Raw genomic sequence first — 15,989 nt, 5'->3', positions numbered from 1 at the left:
TACTTATTATTTCAGATTCTGCCAGTTTAACAAGTGTCGTATTCCAAGAGAAAACTTGCTCAATAGGACAGGTGATGTCACTCCTGATGGAAGATATGTTACTCCGTATAAGGTAAATGTTGTTGCCTCCAGTTCAATTAAGAAACCAACAGTTGTGGGTTTAATATTAAATACACCGTAAGCATATACTTTGCTTGGCCTTTTCCAGCGTCCCTTCCCTGTGACTCTTGAATTCTAGTTGAATAACCCCGGGCAATTAAAATTTGAGTTTTTATAAAGCTCTAATAAGCATTGCTAGTTGTGCATTTAATCACTTTGTCAGCTACCATAATTGCAGCAATTTGATAAAACTTCTGTGAAAGCTTAGTTCTCTTATTTCTTAACCCTTTACCACTAAGATACGTATTTTGACACATTTGTAGTACCTTAGAGAGTTACATTTAATCAAATACCTTTCTTACTAAATTCAAGTTTTAAAGGCTTCATTTCCAATTTTTCATTAGTTTCTGATGAGCAGCAAACGGCATAAAACCTGAACAGACAGCGAGTTACTCGCAGGCTGTTCTTGTTTCATGCTGATTGTAAAAGCCATTTTCACTTTGCTTTTCATGAGTGAAAGCGTTAATGGCCTATTTGACTTAAGAAACAAGATTTGTCTCACTCAAGTTGATGTATAAATAGTGAAACTACTTTTTATTAATAGACAGTCAAAAGCAAAAATTAATCACTGCGCTGCACCTTGGCATCAGGCATTGACATACATGAACTTTACTTGTGGATAGAAGCATATCTTTTATTTTGAGTGTCATTTTTAGAATGAATATTATTCGCAAACTTTAATTGGCTACTATTGATTTAATTTGCAATGGTGTATGTGTATATTTCACACATTTACATCATTGGGCATGTATGGCAACATTGGATTATCAATCTCAATGCCTACCTATTCCAGGACAAGGTTGACAGAAAAAAATTGTGGAATGCTCTGGGTATTTTAAAGGGGCCTTTTCACAGATTTTGGCATGTTTTGAAGTTTGTCATTAAATGCATTAAATTGATAAATGAAGACATTGGATCCAGAATTCTGCAGTAAAAAATCAAGAATAAAATTTAAAAAAGAAAAAAAGGTAACCCTCAGCAGGGCTCAAACCACTGACCCCTGGAGTCCTGGAGTAAATAATCTCCCATCTAGACCTCTCGGCCATCCTTCCTGATACAATGTCGGATGCATTTTATACTTTATATAACCAATCCTCGTACTTTCACAAAATATAACGACAACAACAGAACTCTCCAAATTATTAATTCGTTTCGCATTGCAAAGCTTAATAATTTTCAGGTTTTTAAATCCTCAAAACATGCATATAATCCATTTCTTGACAAAAATCATAACTAAAACGAAAATTTGGGAATCTGAAACAACTTTTTTCAATTTTGTCAATTCACCCAAATGTGAAAAGGGCCCTTTAATTTTTCATGTGTTAAATCAATGTTACTTCTGAAAGCTTTTAGTATTGCATTCACAAATTTATTTTGTTATTAACCTTAATTAATATGTTTTGGATGTTTAATTGTAAAAAAATGCTATTTCACATGTTACTGACTCACCCTGGGGAAAAGCTTTTGAGGATGTGTGGTGTCTTTTTAAGCTCACCTGTCACGAAGTGATACTGTGAGCTTATGTGATCGTGTGATGTCCGGCGTCCCTTGTGCGTGCATGTGTGCGTCTGTCAACAATTAGTTTGTGTAGACATTAGAGGTCACAGTTTTCATGCAATCTTTATGAAAGTTGGTCAGAGTGTTTATCTTGATGAAATCTGGGTTTGGATTGCATTTGGGTCATCTGGGGTCAAAAACTAGGTCACTAGGTCAAATAATAGAAAAACCTTGTGTAGACAATAGAGGTCACAGTTTTTATCCAATCTTTATGAAATTTGGTCAGAATGTTTATCTTGATGAAATCTAGGTTGGCATTGTATTTGGGTCATCTAAGGAACTTCCTGGACTCGTTGAGCGGACTGTGCCTCTTGCGTCTGGCTGCATTTTACTGCAGCTTAAGTCCGCTCAGGCGCTTGCTACCCTTCTCTCTAGGGGGACTTTCCACCTTGGCAGCATCGCAGTCCGGGCCTTATCACCTTCGAACATGAGGTCAGTTTCAGGTTTTATAGCAGGGATCCCGGAAAGTCAGGAACTAATGGAACTTCAAAGAAATCTTGTATTTAGCCCTGCGATTCCCCTTTTCCGAACTTTCTATCACCAACTTGGAAAGGGTTGAACCCTATCGCCCCGCGCCCCCTGGCTTTCCGAGACTGGTCAAAATAACTTTTCTTACATCTATTCCAGTCCCTAACAAAATCCTTGTGAAGGGCACTAATATTGCCCTTGACATTCGTCTCGCCCGGTCCAACCTGCCCGGTGTTTTAACTGCCAGGGTTTCGGCCACATAGCCAGCAGGGGTAAATGCACTAGTATCACTACCTGTTGCCGCTGCGCCGGATCTACTTGCCAGAGAAGGTGCACCAACAAAACACGTTGGTGCGCCAACTGTGGCGGCCCGCACTCCGCTTCCTACCAGGGGTGCCCCTCCTATAAGAAGGCTGTCACCTTAGCCTGTTTTGCTCATTTTTATGGGGTCACCTGGTCCGAGGCGGAGAGCAGGCTATTTACGCCTGACACTGCGAGCCTCAGCATGGGCGCCCGTAACACAATCAACACAACTGGTTCCAAGTCATCACCCAAACATGCCTCTACCGGTAGTAACACGCTCCAAACCGAGAGGTCATGTCTTTTAGTTGAGGGGTCAGTGGGTAAGAGTACCACCCCTCAACCTATAAATAGGGAATCCCCCCCATCAAGGTTACTTTTGTGGAACCGGTATCCAAACACACACCTGATTTACGCACCACCCCCCCTGTATCGCCTATCCAGGGGGATTCACCCACTCAGAGACGCCCTCCTGTGGCTACCAGGGGGTCCACCACGTTGACCGACGGTGCTAGCGACACCACCTGTAGTGGTCCTACACTGTCAGACGACTCTATGTTTGATGTGACGGGGAGAGACTCTCTGGTGTCAGTGCACTCCAGTATATTGGAGAACCTTTCTATCTCTGGTGTCTGTGAAATAGAGGAGGAACCCCGAGTAAGTGTCCCCCCCTAACTGTCCCAGAATGGTCGACTCCCAGACATCCCCAATGAGCTCCCCTATCGACAACACCAGCAGACGTAACTTGTTTGCTGGGGACTCATTTATTAAAATCAAGGATCCTCCAGCAACAGGTCCCACATATAGGAAAATATATCTCAGCGAGCTGGCGGATCTGGTTGCTGAGATACTAAAGGACCAGAAAAGGCCCACTGGGAGTCGTGTTATATCTTACATCTATAACAAAATTGATTCTCGATTCAAAAATTGCAGAGAATCAATAACAAAGGTCATCCCCCCTGATAAATCCCTAATTAATAAAATCCATTCTGGAACTGGGGATCCTCCTCCAATAGTAGAAGATCCAGGATGCCCCCCCCCCCCCCGGCCAGCGGTACCCTTCCCCGTTAAAAAGAAACATGTTCGGCTTGCCAGGACCCCCGCGAAACGCAAAGGGGCCTGTGCAGGCCATAAACTAGGAGTTTAATCTCCTTATCATTCATTAAATCAGATTAAACGCAAGTTAATTTCACACCACTATGGACAGTAACCTGCAAATCATTTCATTCAATGTTGGTGGTCTTACCGCAAACAAATTTACAGAATTAAAATATTATATTGACAGTAACCCTAATACCCATATCTTATGCATACAGGAAACCAAATTTTCAAATAGTACTGTAAAACAAATACCTGGGTATAACTGTGAATTCAAGAATTTTGTTACTTTAAACCATAATATTGCCAGTGGCCTTGCCATCTATATTAAAAACACAATTAATTATGAACACCTGGGAGTGAACAACCAATTTAAACCTGATGGTAGCACTGCTATTGAGGCATTAGCAATTAAATTGGTTATTGACAAGAACCGGCCTCTTATCCTGGTCAATTATTATTCAAGAGGATGTGATCTTGAAACTCTGAACGGCCTCTTTAAGGAATTAAGGACCATTAAAGGACCCTTTGATGTAATATTCACAGGCGACTTTAATGCACATCACCCTGCTTGGGGTTCCATCAATTCAGATGCAGAAGGTCGGGCGGTAATAGAATGGTTGGACGAGCAAGATCTTATACTGCTCAATGACGGTTCTCCAACCAGACTTAACCCCACTGGTTTAAACTCCCACATTGACCTTACTGCTGTTAATGCCAGGATAGCAAGTGCGTCTGCATGGGCAACCGTTAAAGATACCATGGGATCTGATCACCTCCCACAACAGGTTACCCTGCTCAACTATATTGCACAGGGAACTGAGGCTCAATGCTCAGGAGAGCAAAAGTTTTTATTGGGAAAAGGCTAATTGGGCTCAGTTTAGGGACCTCTGCTCAGATCTCTCCCTTGCAGATGTTCACTCCCAGGACCCTAATCTGTTTTGTAATAACTTAACTAGCAAGATACTGTCCATAGCGGAATGTAGCATACCGGTCTCCTCCGGCAAGGTTAAGGCCAGAAATAGTGTCCCGTGGTGGAATGAGGCGTGCTCCAATGCGGTACAGGCCCGTAAAAACGCTTTAAAAGTTCTTAGAAAGAACCCCGCTGAGCATAATCTTCTTAGTTATAGGTCCCTCGAAAATCAGGCAAAGCGGGTTATTTTGGACGCAAAAACTCAAAATTGGAAAGAATTCTGTGATTCAGCTATCATTAATAAGAAAAATACTAGGGATTTTTGGCAAAAAATTCACAGAATTAAAGGAAATTCATTCACCCCTGTACCGCTCCTTAAATACAAAGGCGAAATTGCCACTACCCCAAGGGAAAAGGCTCAATTTTTGGTACGACATTTCCAATCTGTCTCCAGTGACTCAAACCTTCACGTTGAAACTTTGAATTATCAAAAGCGGTTTGAGACTGAGCACCAAAATATTTTAAATGAGCCTGGGGATAACAGCACGCCTCTCAATTTACCATTCACTATTACAGAATTATTATGTGCCATTAACAGCAGGAGCAACACCGCCACAGGGCCTGACAAAATAGCATATTTAATGTTTAAAAATATGCCAGCCATAACTCTGAAAATCTGGCTTAACCTATTCAATCAGGTGTATAGGACAGGCAGGATACCACCTGAGTGGAAGCAGGCCACAGTGATTCCAATTCCTAAACCCGGTAAAGACAAAAATGATCCAAACTCAAATCGTCCAATAAGTTTAACATCACATGCAGGTAAATTATTAGAAATAATGGTCAAAAATAGATTAGAACACTTATTGGAATCAAATAATATACTAAACCCCTTCCAGTCTGGCTTTAGGAAGGGGCGATCTACTCTTGATCAGCTAGCTAGATTACAACATGATATTCTTTCTGCAAAAAATCAAGGGCAATCAGTATTAGCAATTTTTTTGGACCTTCAGGCCGCCTTTGATTTAACATGGACCTTTGGCATATTAAAAAAGCTAGCTGACTATGGAATCACTGGATACTGTTTCCACTACCTCAGAGCTTTCCTAGAGGGCAGTAAAATCCAGGTCAGGGTCGATGGGGAGTTATCAGAGGTAGCCATAACTGACCGCGGAACCCCTCAGGGGTCCGTAATATCCCCAACTCTGTTCTCCCTCATCGTAAATGGTCTACCTGATGCGGTAAAAGACTCAGGAATGGTTATCTCCCAGTTTGCCGATGACTCAGGCACTTGGTTAAAGGGGTCTAACATGTTACGCCTGCAAAAGAGGGCTCAAGCAGGCTTGGACTCCATATGGAAATGGGCAATTGAATGGGGATTCAAAATTTCTCCAACCAAAACAGTAGGAGTACTATTTGGCGACCAATTTCAGCACTCTTTGGACTTAAATTTAGGCAGCACCAAAATTATCTTTGAAAAAGTGGTGAAATTTCTAGGTATGTACCTAGATAAACAGTTAACTTTTACTCACCACTTCAAATATTTGGTAGAAAAGGTGCGAAAGGGACCTAAATTTAATGAGAATGTTAAGAGGCACAGGTTTCGGATCAGATAAAAATAGCCTCTTAACTCTCTACAAGTCCCTTATACGTCCAAAGCTAGATTATGGAGCCCAAATCTATGCATGTGCAAAGCCAAACGCCCTAAAAATGGTTGATGCCATTCAACACAAGGCCCTAAGGATAGCTCTGAGAGCCTTAAACTGTACACCGGGTGCACTGCTCGAGGAGGAGGTCGGTGTGCTACCTCTTGACTTGCGTAGAAAACAACAGTCCCTCAATTTTTGGGCCAGGGCTAAGTCTCGGCATGGTTCAAACCCCGTTAACAAACTTGTCGGGACTGGCACCTTCATCAAGGGGAAAATACTTAAGCGTAAGCATGTCACCCTACCTTTTGGTGCGAGTATTAGGACCCTGGTTGAGGATGCAGGTCTCGACAAGGTACATGTAGCAGACCTGAGGCCCTCCAAGACCCCCCCCTGGATGCTTGGACCCATTGATGTTGACCTATCACACTCTAATAAAATAACAAAAACTGACTTGCCACAACTCATCAAGTCAGAAGCTCTCTCTCTTATAGATAATATGTATGCTGAGCATCTAAAAATCTACACTGAGGGCTCCAAATGCCCTAACTCTGGTTTGGTAGCCAACTCTTTTGTAATTCCTTCAAAAAACATTAGTAAAACGCACAGGCTCAGCAACAATCTCTCTATTTTTACAGCAGAACTTTTGGCAATTAAATTCTCTCTGTGCTGGATATTGGTCAATAAACCTACTAAAACTGCTATTTTATCAGACTCAATGTCATCTCTTGAGTCCATAAAAAACAGAAATAGCAGATCTAGACCTGATATTTTAGCTAGCATTTTGGAACTTCATCAACAGTGCCTAGATAAATCTTTAAAGGTCACATTAGTATGGTGTCCAGCACATGTCAACATCAGTGGGAATGAGCAGGCCGACAGGGGGGCCAAAGAGGGCCTCTTGAGGGGGGCCGTAGATGCTGGGGAACCCCTGGCACCTACTGAGATCTACTCCCTGACAAAGAAATTTGTAATGGGTGAGTGGAATCTCCGGACCGACAATTTGTCTTCCCGTCGACATACTTTTACCAGACCCTCAGGCCGCCTGACAGATACTCAGCAAGCATTGTGCTTGACAGAGCCATCACGCGCCTGAGGATGGGAACCACCCTATTACCCGGTGGCGCAGGAAAGTATGTCCTCGGTATAGACCCCGCATGTCCTAGGTGCCAGGAACCTCTCACTGCGCCCCACATGCTGCTGCACTGTCCTAACCATAAGGCGCAGAGGGACCACCTCAAAGCTGCATTGCACTCCCATGGACTAGTTTTTAACCTTTCCAACGTGCTAGACCTCAAGGGAGCAGCTAGGGGCCTGGTCTTCTCTGCCCTCGCCAAATACCTTCTGGATTGTCAGATAACTGACAAAATCTAGGTCATCGGAGGAGGGAGAGCAGCCAACACTAACCTAATTATTCAGTCTTGTGACTGTTTTTCTTTTAAAATGTGTAATCTTTGCACAAACCTGATGTAATCTAATAATTGTGTTGGATTTGTGTCTCTTTTACACAACTTTTATTTTAGTTTTTAATGGGTTTATTGTTCTACCCCGCCCTTTCTAAATCAGGCCAATGGCATTGACCTGGTCTTCTTTATTTTAATACATTTTTTATGAGAGTATGACATTAGTCCACCATTTACATTTTTCAGTTTTTTAATATAATCATATTTATTGGCATTTCTTAATACAAGAAAGGACGAGGCTGTCCAGTAACCTGGGATTGTTGGCTGCATTGCACCCCCTCTCTTCCCCTTTGACACCCCACCCTTTCCCCTTCAAACTCGAAGAACCATGTCGGACTGGAGTGCACGGTGCAGGGCCTTATACCATGATAAACACTTATTTAGCCCTATCCAGGATAAAGTATTGTCGACTTTGTTGATACTGCTAATTTTGTACCTTGCAGTACATTAAATCTTGTTATAACTGCTATTTCGTGTAGCAAATTTCCTTATTTTTGTGTAAAACTGCTATCTTATATAGCAAATTGCCTTAATTTTTATCTCAATACTGCTATTCCTACACCATAGCAACCATTTTACTCTGTATTGCACTAATTCATGTTAAAATTGCTATTTTTATAGCAAATTTCCTTAATTTTATATTAAATTGCTATTTTACATAGCAAATTGCCTCGGTTTTTCTGTTTAATTGTCATTTTACATACCATACAAGGTACTTTAGTACTATTTCCTCCATTGTTATTACCAATATATTAATAATATTGGTTGGATTAGAGTTTTTTGGGTTTGTTTTAATGCATCTAGGTAATATTTGGTCTTTTTACCATTTTACATCTTACCTTTACCAATTTTCCTTCAATAGTATACAAACTATTTTTCATTTACCGTGCACTCCCTCTGGTCCAGGGGAAACAACCATTGTAGACTCCATCCCCACAATTACCTCCCTTAGTTCTACTGAGTGACATCACCCCTGCTGGCTCTTTTTCCCCCACTCACATCGGCCTACACTTCCAAAAATCTCTTCTTCTTTCAACCCTCCAGGGTGGCAACATGTATTTTAAATATATAAACGCATATGGTTCTGTACATATTGTAAATAATGTACCTTTTGTACAAATTTAGCTGTTTTTGTCTCATTTTTAACTGTAAAGCACATTGTCTTACCTTTAATTTTTATGTGGCCCTATAAAGGTGACCGTTTGGAGACACGTAAGTTATTACCCTTAACATATAAGGGTTTTTTACTAAACCCACTTTTAAATATTGTTTTAATGCCACTCTGGGGGGACTTCTCTTCTCCATAGCCCAATCCTCCTTAAGTTCCATACAGACAGGGTCTTATGTTGGAGCATTACGGCTATATTCCCTGTCTGCAAGTGTTTAACATTGTAAATATATAGTGGCAATGTTCAACCACTTTGTGATCTGGAAAACCCTCAAGTATTATTATTTTGTTTCTCAAACATATTACACATCTGTGTATTCCTTTTTCTATAAGAATTATATTAAAATAATCCTATTTGGATTCTAACATTTAAAACACAGATCACAAAGTCTAAAGACTCCAACAAACCCATTGCAGTATATACTGAACAGTGGGTCTAGTAATGATGATGCCACATACAACAGTATGTGTGTTTTCACCATCTTTACTTATAAAAATTGGGCTATTCTTTCTCTCTCTCCTTAAAAAACATAACAAACAATAACATACAATAACAACATCATATAAATAATAATAAATAATAACAAGTACAGTAACATAGTATAAACATAGTAATTTATAACTATAAAACAAGTCCAAGTTCTTTTGGATTTATTCATCCTTTTCTTTCATTTATTTTTTCTGCATATAAACTATTATTGTTTACTTTTTGTTAAAGTGCAACGTCAGCCGTGGGAAAATTCTATTTATAAACGGATTGACCTACTGGCAATCCTTAATAAGAAATTTCGGCCAATCAGCGCCATCGTTTTATACGTGTATCATCCAATAAAAATGCCGCTTTTTAACAGCGTTAGGCCCAGCCAGTGTAAAGTACTGCGTTTTTCTTATAACGCTTCTTAAATAAGTATAGATATTTTTAAACCAATAGATTTTTATTAAGGCACCGCACCAACACTGCAAAGTTTTCTATTTATATCAATGGTACAGCCCAGTAAAATCGGGCTGTCCATTTTATGGCCGTTTTCGACCTTTTTATGCAGAGTTTTATGTTAAGCAGTGTGCTCGGGCAATGGTTTTTAACCGAAGTCCCGAGGGTAAACAATCCCATTAGTCAGTAGAGGTCACAGTTTTCATCAGATCTTTATGAAGTTTGGTCAGAATGTTTGTCTTGATGAAATCTGGGTTGGGATTGTATTTGGGTCATCTGGGGTCAAAAACTAGGTCACAAGGTCAAATAATAGAAAAACTTTGTGTAGACAAGAGGTCACAGTTTTCATCCAATATTTATTAAATTTGGTCAGAATGTTTATCTTGATGAAATCTGGATTGAGGTTGTATTTGGGTCATCTGGGGTCAAAAACTAGGTCACTAGGTCAAATAATAGAAAAACCTTGTGTAGACAATAGAGTCACAGTTTTTATCCGATCTTTATGAAATTTGGTCAGAATGTTTATCTTGATGAAATCTGGCTTGGGATTGTACTTGGGTCATCTGAGGTCAAAATCTAGGTCACTAGGTCAAATAATAGAAAACCTTGTGTAGACAATAGAGGTCACAGTTTTCATCAGATCTTTATGAAATTTGGTCAGAATGTTTATCTTTATGAAATTTGGATAGGGATTGTATTTGGGTCATCTGGGGTCAAAAACTAGGTCACTAGGTCAAAAAATAGAAAAACCTTGTGTAGAAAATAGAGGTCATTGTTTCATCCAATCTTTATGAAATTTGGTTAGAATGTTTATCTTGATGAAATCTGGATTGGGATTGTATGTGGGTCATCTGGGGTCAGAAACTAGGTCACTAGGTCAAATCATAGAAAAACCTTGTGTAAACAATAGAGGTCACAGTTTTCATCAGATCTTAATGAAATATGGTCAGAATGTTTGTCTTGTTAAAATCTGGGTTGGGATTGAATTTGTTTCATCTAGGGTCAAAATCTAGGTTACTAAGTGAAAGCTAAAAAAAAACTTGTGTAGACAGTAGAGGTCACAGTTTTCATCCAATCTTAATAAAATTTGGCCAGAATGTTAATCTTGATGAAATATGGGTTGGCATTGTATTTGGGTCATCTGGGGTCAAAAACTAGGTCACAAGGTCAATTAATAGAAAAACCTTGTGTAGACAATAGAGGTCACAGTTTCCATCAGATCTTTATGAAATTTGGTGAGAATGTTTGTCTTGATGAAATCTGGATTGGGATTGCATTTGGGTCATCTGGGGTCAGAAACTTGGTCACTAGGTCAAATCATAGAAAAACCTTGTGTAGACAATAGAGGTCATAGTTTTCATCTGATCTTAATGAGTCAGGTGAGCGATTCAGGGCCATCATGGCCGTCTTGTTTCAACTTTTTGATTCAGGTACCATATCCTCCAATGGTTATAAGACTTAATAGATAAAATTACTTTGAAAAATTTTGTTTTAGAAAAAAATTATGCTGGTTAGGGCCATCTCTGTCCTCTCCTAAGAATGAGTTCTCAATGGAAGTTATCATCAGTATTTATTTTACATTCAGGACCCTAACAAGCGGTTTGGAGCGTCCCTGGGCGCTCTGTCTGGTGGCCGTGTGGGTATAACAGGGATGTGCGCATGCAACATGAAGCTCTGTATGCCCATCGCCATACGATACTCTGCCGTGAGGAGACAGTTTGGACCCACTGATGGGGAGGAAATACCTGTGCTTGAATACCAGCTACAGGTAGGCAGAACAGATTTGACAGATTTTAAGCCCTCACAAAGTTGGGAATGCGCTTGTCTAGTTGCGCTTAAGAGTGTGCCCTTCATAATTCATTTTGCAATGAGAAAAGAAAATACCAGAAATAATCACCGTCTCGAGATATCTGGTTGTTAGCGTCATGTTTGTCCCTAGCTCAAAGGTCAAGGTTATATTTAGAGGTCAAAAGTATTGTCATCTTCAAGACGGTTTACCAAGGCACTGTAAGGAGTCACCTGGAACATGATTCTAACTCCTGGATTTCAGCTGCTCTGTCAAACCATAATACAGCTTTTCAAGACTCTTTAATCCATCATTAATCAGGCAATATTGTCCAAGCCTTCTTGTGGAAAGTTGGATATAGCAGTCACAAGGGTCTAGTGTATGACTGTATGTTCATGTTTGTACTTGCGCTTGTCTGGTCTGTAAGCTTAAATTAGTCATTCAAGTTTGAAATGTTACCCATCATTAGACGATTTTAATGTTACACCCATCTCACTTTTTTAAACGTCAGGGACTTACTTAGATTTCAAAGGTTAAATTTGGGCATATGTGTACATTTTATGTGCCCAAGCTTCTCAGAACTGTAATTTTGCCATCAATTGCACAATTTTTTATGTAAGAAAACAGTGTATTTAAGTCATTAACAATTTGACCAATAGGTGTCAGCGGAGAAATGCACTGAAATGAACTGTTAAGTTTTTGTTTATGTTTTCTTTCTTGCTATACTTTTTCATTTAAGCCAATTTGAATGAGGCACTTAAAAATATACAACAATCTGTGAACCAACCTTGAACATCCATGCAACATGCATATATTTTGCAGCAATGGCGCCTGATGCCGTACCTGGCGGCCACATACGTCTTGGAGTACTGGCATGTCGCCTTCTTCATGGACTTTGTCAACATCAGGATTGGACTGATGATGGGAGACAAGAGTGAGCGACAGGTAGGGGTTGCCATGGAAACTTGAATTGTGGAGTGCACTGTAATGAAGGGATATTTAGTTTATGCTAGACCTGCTTGGTGCTCGATTTCATGGTGTTTTTAATACGGAACCTATATTAGATGGTGAAGAGTAATAATGTATTCCTAATAAGTATTCATTCTGTTCTCTGTTCATCTATCTTGATATATGTACAAGCTTTCAATTTAAGAAATGAAGCCAAATTAGTACATATCTGGGATGGCATAGATGAACTAAGGCCTGAGCTAATAGCTTGTAATCTGGCCTTCACAGGTAAATATTTATGTGGTTGTATATTTTGTCAGGCTCAACTTGGCCGTGAGATCCATGGTCTGTCCTGTGCCAGCAAGCCGATAGCCAGTTGGTTGGCTCGTGACGCCATCCAGGAGTGCAGGGAGAGCTGTGGGGGACATGGCTACTTCAGAGGTACTGCATCATGAGGTTGTCTGCTGCTGATGTTGATGCTATTGCTGATGCTGTTGTTACTGCTGCTGATGATGATGGAGGTCATGGTGTTTGTTTTGGTGATAATGATAATGGTCTTGGTTAATTTTTCTTGGTGATGATGATGGTTGTAGTGGATGATGATGATTACCATATGTCATATGGTATCATCATATTATGATGAATATAAGGTGGTTTTATATAAAACATTATTTTGGTATTTGCAGATCCTATTGGAAGATTTGTGTGTGATAAGATAAGTCCTTGTTAAGTAATATCACTTGAATTTTCTGACGATTTTTTTTTCTTTTCTTAGCCAGGCTGGCTAACTCAGTTGGTAGAGATTTGGACTAAACATCAAAGGATCGCATATTGGATCCAGAGCTCCAGATAAGGATTTAGTCGAAAGGGTATATTACCCCCTGATATTATTGTTAAAGCGCATTTTACTCCTTTGTTTCATCCATAAAGGATACTTGGGAATATTGAGGGGTATTTTCTATTTACACAGATAACTGATATATTACATGGCGTGTTTAATCTTGAAATATTATTATTGGTTATTTATATAAATAGATGCAAAGGAAAGAAGTTAAAATGATGATATGAACAGACTTTCTTTAAAATACTTTAATCGATTAAAAATACTTGCCAAGATTTTTATTGCGTAATGTTACGTACCTGGCTGATTTTTAATGCGTTTTTTTAATTTTTCAATGCGTAAATACGCAAATACGCATCTTATCTGGAGCTCTGATTGGATCCCTTACCCAACCATAATTTGTTTGGTGAAATTCTTTCTACGGCCAGTTAACCCTACCTCTGAGTCAAGTCAGGCATATGTCAGTTACTAAATATGACTGAACAATTGTGAAAATCCAACTAAACATATAATTATTTTGCTTATTTAGAGACTCTTCTTCTGTCTATAAAGCTCTGTTCATACATCATAAGAATACATTACGAGGAAGTTTTTAATGTTATGTTTCTTTTGCTCTTGAAAGCTTAGCTATGGTGCTGACTTGTTACCACATTTGCAGTGAACAGGTTTGGTGAACTTAGGGATGACAATGATCCCAACTGTACGTATGAGGGAGACAACAATGTGCTGCTGCAACAGACCAGCAACTACCTCCTGTCTCTTCTGGAGGCCAAGCAAAAACATGGTTGATTTAACTTATTGAATTAGTTATGGTTATCATGTTATTTGTACTTTTATCAAAATAGCATATATATTATTAAGTTGTGTTCTTTTTATCCCCTACCGGTTTCACCCGAGGGGACTTATGATTTGCGCTCTGTGTGTCTGTCTGTCAAACTTTTCGTGATCCTGTGATAATTTTAAAAGTTCTTGATATTTTTTCATGAAACTTGAAACACGGATAGATGGCAATATGGACATTACGCACGTTATTACATTTTGTTCCTACGTCAAAAATTCTGGTTCCTATGGCAACAACAAACAAATATAAAAAAATCTGACAATGGTGGAGCCGGTAGGGGACATATATTGCTTGGCAATAGACTTGTTGCTAAATGACTTTTGTCCATTGATGAGCCAAAAAACCCTGTTACCCCAAATTATTGAAATAATAGTATGTAATGCAGTGATTTTTCTTCATAAACAATCATATTCAGCAAATTATGTTAGATTAAAATCAGCCTTAATATGAACAACTTGCTAGCAATGAGATTAGGTAAATGAACATGGGATTAACCAATATTAAAATGTGTCACATACAAGCTTTTATAGCCAGTTATATTCAAGCAGTTTAGTCCTTCCCATTGTTGAGGACTATGACGCCCTTCTGGTTAGCTGACACTTTTGATTTCCATTTCAGGATCCAAGATCCAGGCTCCTCTGGAAAGTGTTGATTTCATTGACGATTATGAGACAATCTTGAAAACGAGATTCTCAGCCCGAACGGTGGGAGATTGCCTCAATCCTTCTGGTGAATTTAGACTGTTTGACTCTTTTCATCGCTTTATTTGCATCCTATACCACAATCTTTCAACCAATCAAAGCTGTTGCTAAAAATTCAAATGAAATGTTTACCATGTTGAGCAGGAACGTTGTCACTTACTTGTACCTGTTAAGTAAATAACAGAGTTTAATGTTGATTTCCCATTAAATTGAACATGATATTCACGACCACACTCTTGGTATAGTTAAAAATCATTTGAAAGCAGTTGTTTAAAATTATTCACAACAGAACTTAAAAAACTATGCATTCAATGTGTTAATCTAAACTTTAAAAAAAAGTTAAGGAACTCAAGTAAAAAGCCTGAAGCTATATCTGTTTAAAAAAAAAGTTATGCCAATATGACAGTTTTGCCCTTATCCATCAATATTGATTCCAGTATGTATTTCAGTGGTTTTGGCAGCCTATAAGTGGCTGGTGTGTCGTCTGCTGGTGGACAGTGCCGAAAGGCTGCACTCCCAGATGGGCTCAGGTGCTGACAGTTTCACTGCTAGGAACAACAGCCAAGTGTACTATGCAAGATCTCTTGCCATAGCCTACATTGAGGTGCGTACAATACATTATGTGATCTAAAATGTTTGCATCTTGTGTGCCTTTTATACTCCCTTCATTCACCAACTCAACAAACAAGTGAATCATTTTACCATATATGTTCCATATGACAAACATGTCCTGTAAGGAAGGTACCATAATAGGTTTTATCAATTGACTATTTATTGTGTCCACAATTGCATAACATACATTCATCTAACTCTGTATAAAATCCAATCTGTTTATTCCAGCACACTGTGATAGAGCGGTTCTGGCGGATGGTGCAAGAGGGCAAGGACGGGTCGGAACCTTCTCAGCCTATCAAAAATGTCCTCACTAGACTGTGTTCACTGTTTGGACTGTGGAGGCTAGAAAAACACCTCAGCATTTTATATCAGGGTAGGAAATACTGGATGTAATGCACTGTTTCATAAAAAAATACATGTATACAAGAAGTCAGTTATTGCATGCTGTATATTATTCTAAGTAAATTATAATTACCCAAGTGATGTAAATAGCAATATTTTGTATATCGTCGCTGTCGTTAAAACCTCGTAGCTACAAAATGCCAAGTTTTCAG

At 39.2% G+C, this 15,989-nt stretch overlaps 1 protein-coding gene across 1 annotated transcript in view; it reads left to right on the top strand.

Moving 5' to 3' along the window:
* Positions 1-15,989, top strand: part of LOC127855383 (peroxisomal acyl-coenzyme A oxidase 3-like) — a 33,279-nt gene that overhangs the window by 13,363 nt on the left and 3,927 nt on the right. The window contains exons 6-13 of the mRNA XM_052390898.1: positions 16-112; positions 11,289-11,471; positions 12,312-12,434; positions 12,758-12,878; positions 13,937-14,062; positions 14,738-14,848; positions 15,270-15,424; positions 15,661-15,808. Of these exons, the coding sequence (XP_052246858.1) occupies positions 16-112; positions 11,289-11,471; positions 12,312-12,434; positions 12,758-12,878; positions 13,937-14,062; positions 14,738-14,848; positions 15,270-15,424; positions 15,661-15,808 (1,064 nt within the window). The remainder of the gene's footprint in view (positions 1-15; positions 113-11,288; positions 11,472-12,311; positions 12,435-12,757; positions 12,879-13,936; positions 14,063-14,737; positions 14,849-15,269; positions 15,425-15,660; positions 15,809-15,989) is intronic.

The sequence above is a fragment of the Dreissena polymorpha genome, chromosome 1, assembly GCF_020536995.1.
Source record: "Dreissena polymorpha isolate Duluth1 chromosome 1, UMN_Dpol_1.0, whole genome shotgun sequence".
Lineage (NCBI taxonomy): Eukaryota > Metazoa > Mollusca > Bivalvia > Myida > Dreissenidae > Dreissena > Dreissena polymorpha.
The sequence above is the reverse complement of the archived record's forward strand: the minus strand, read 5'-3'. Positions and strand labels throughout refer to the sequence as shown.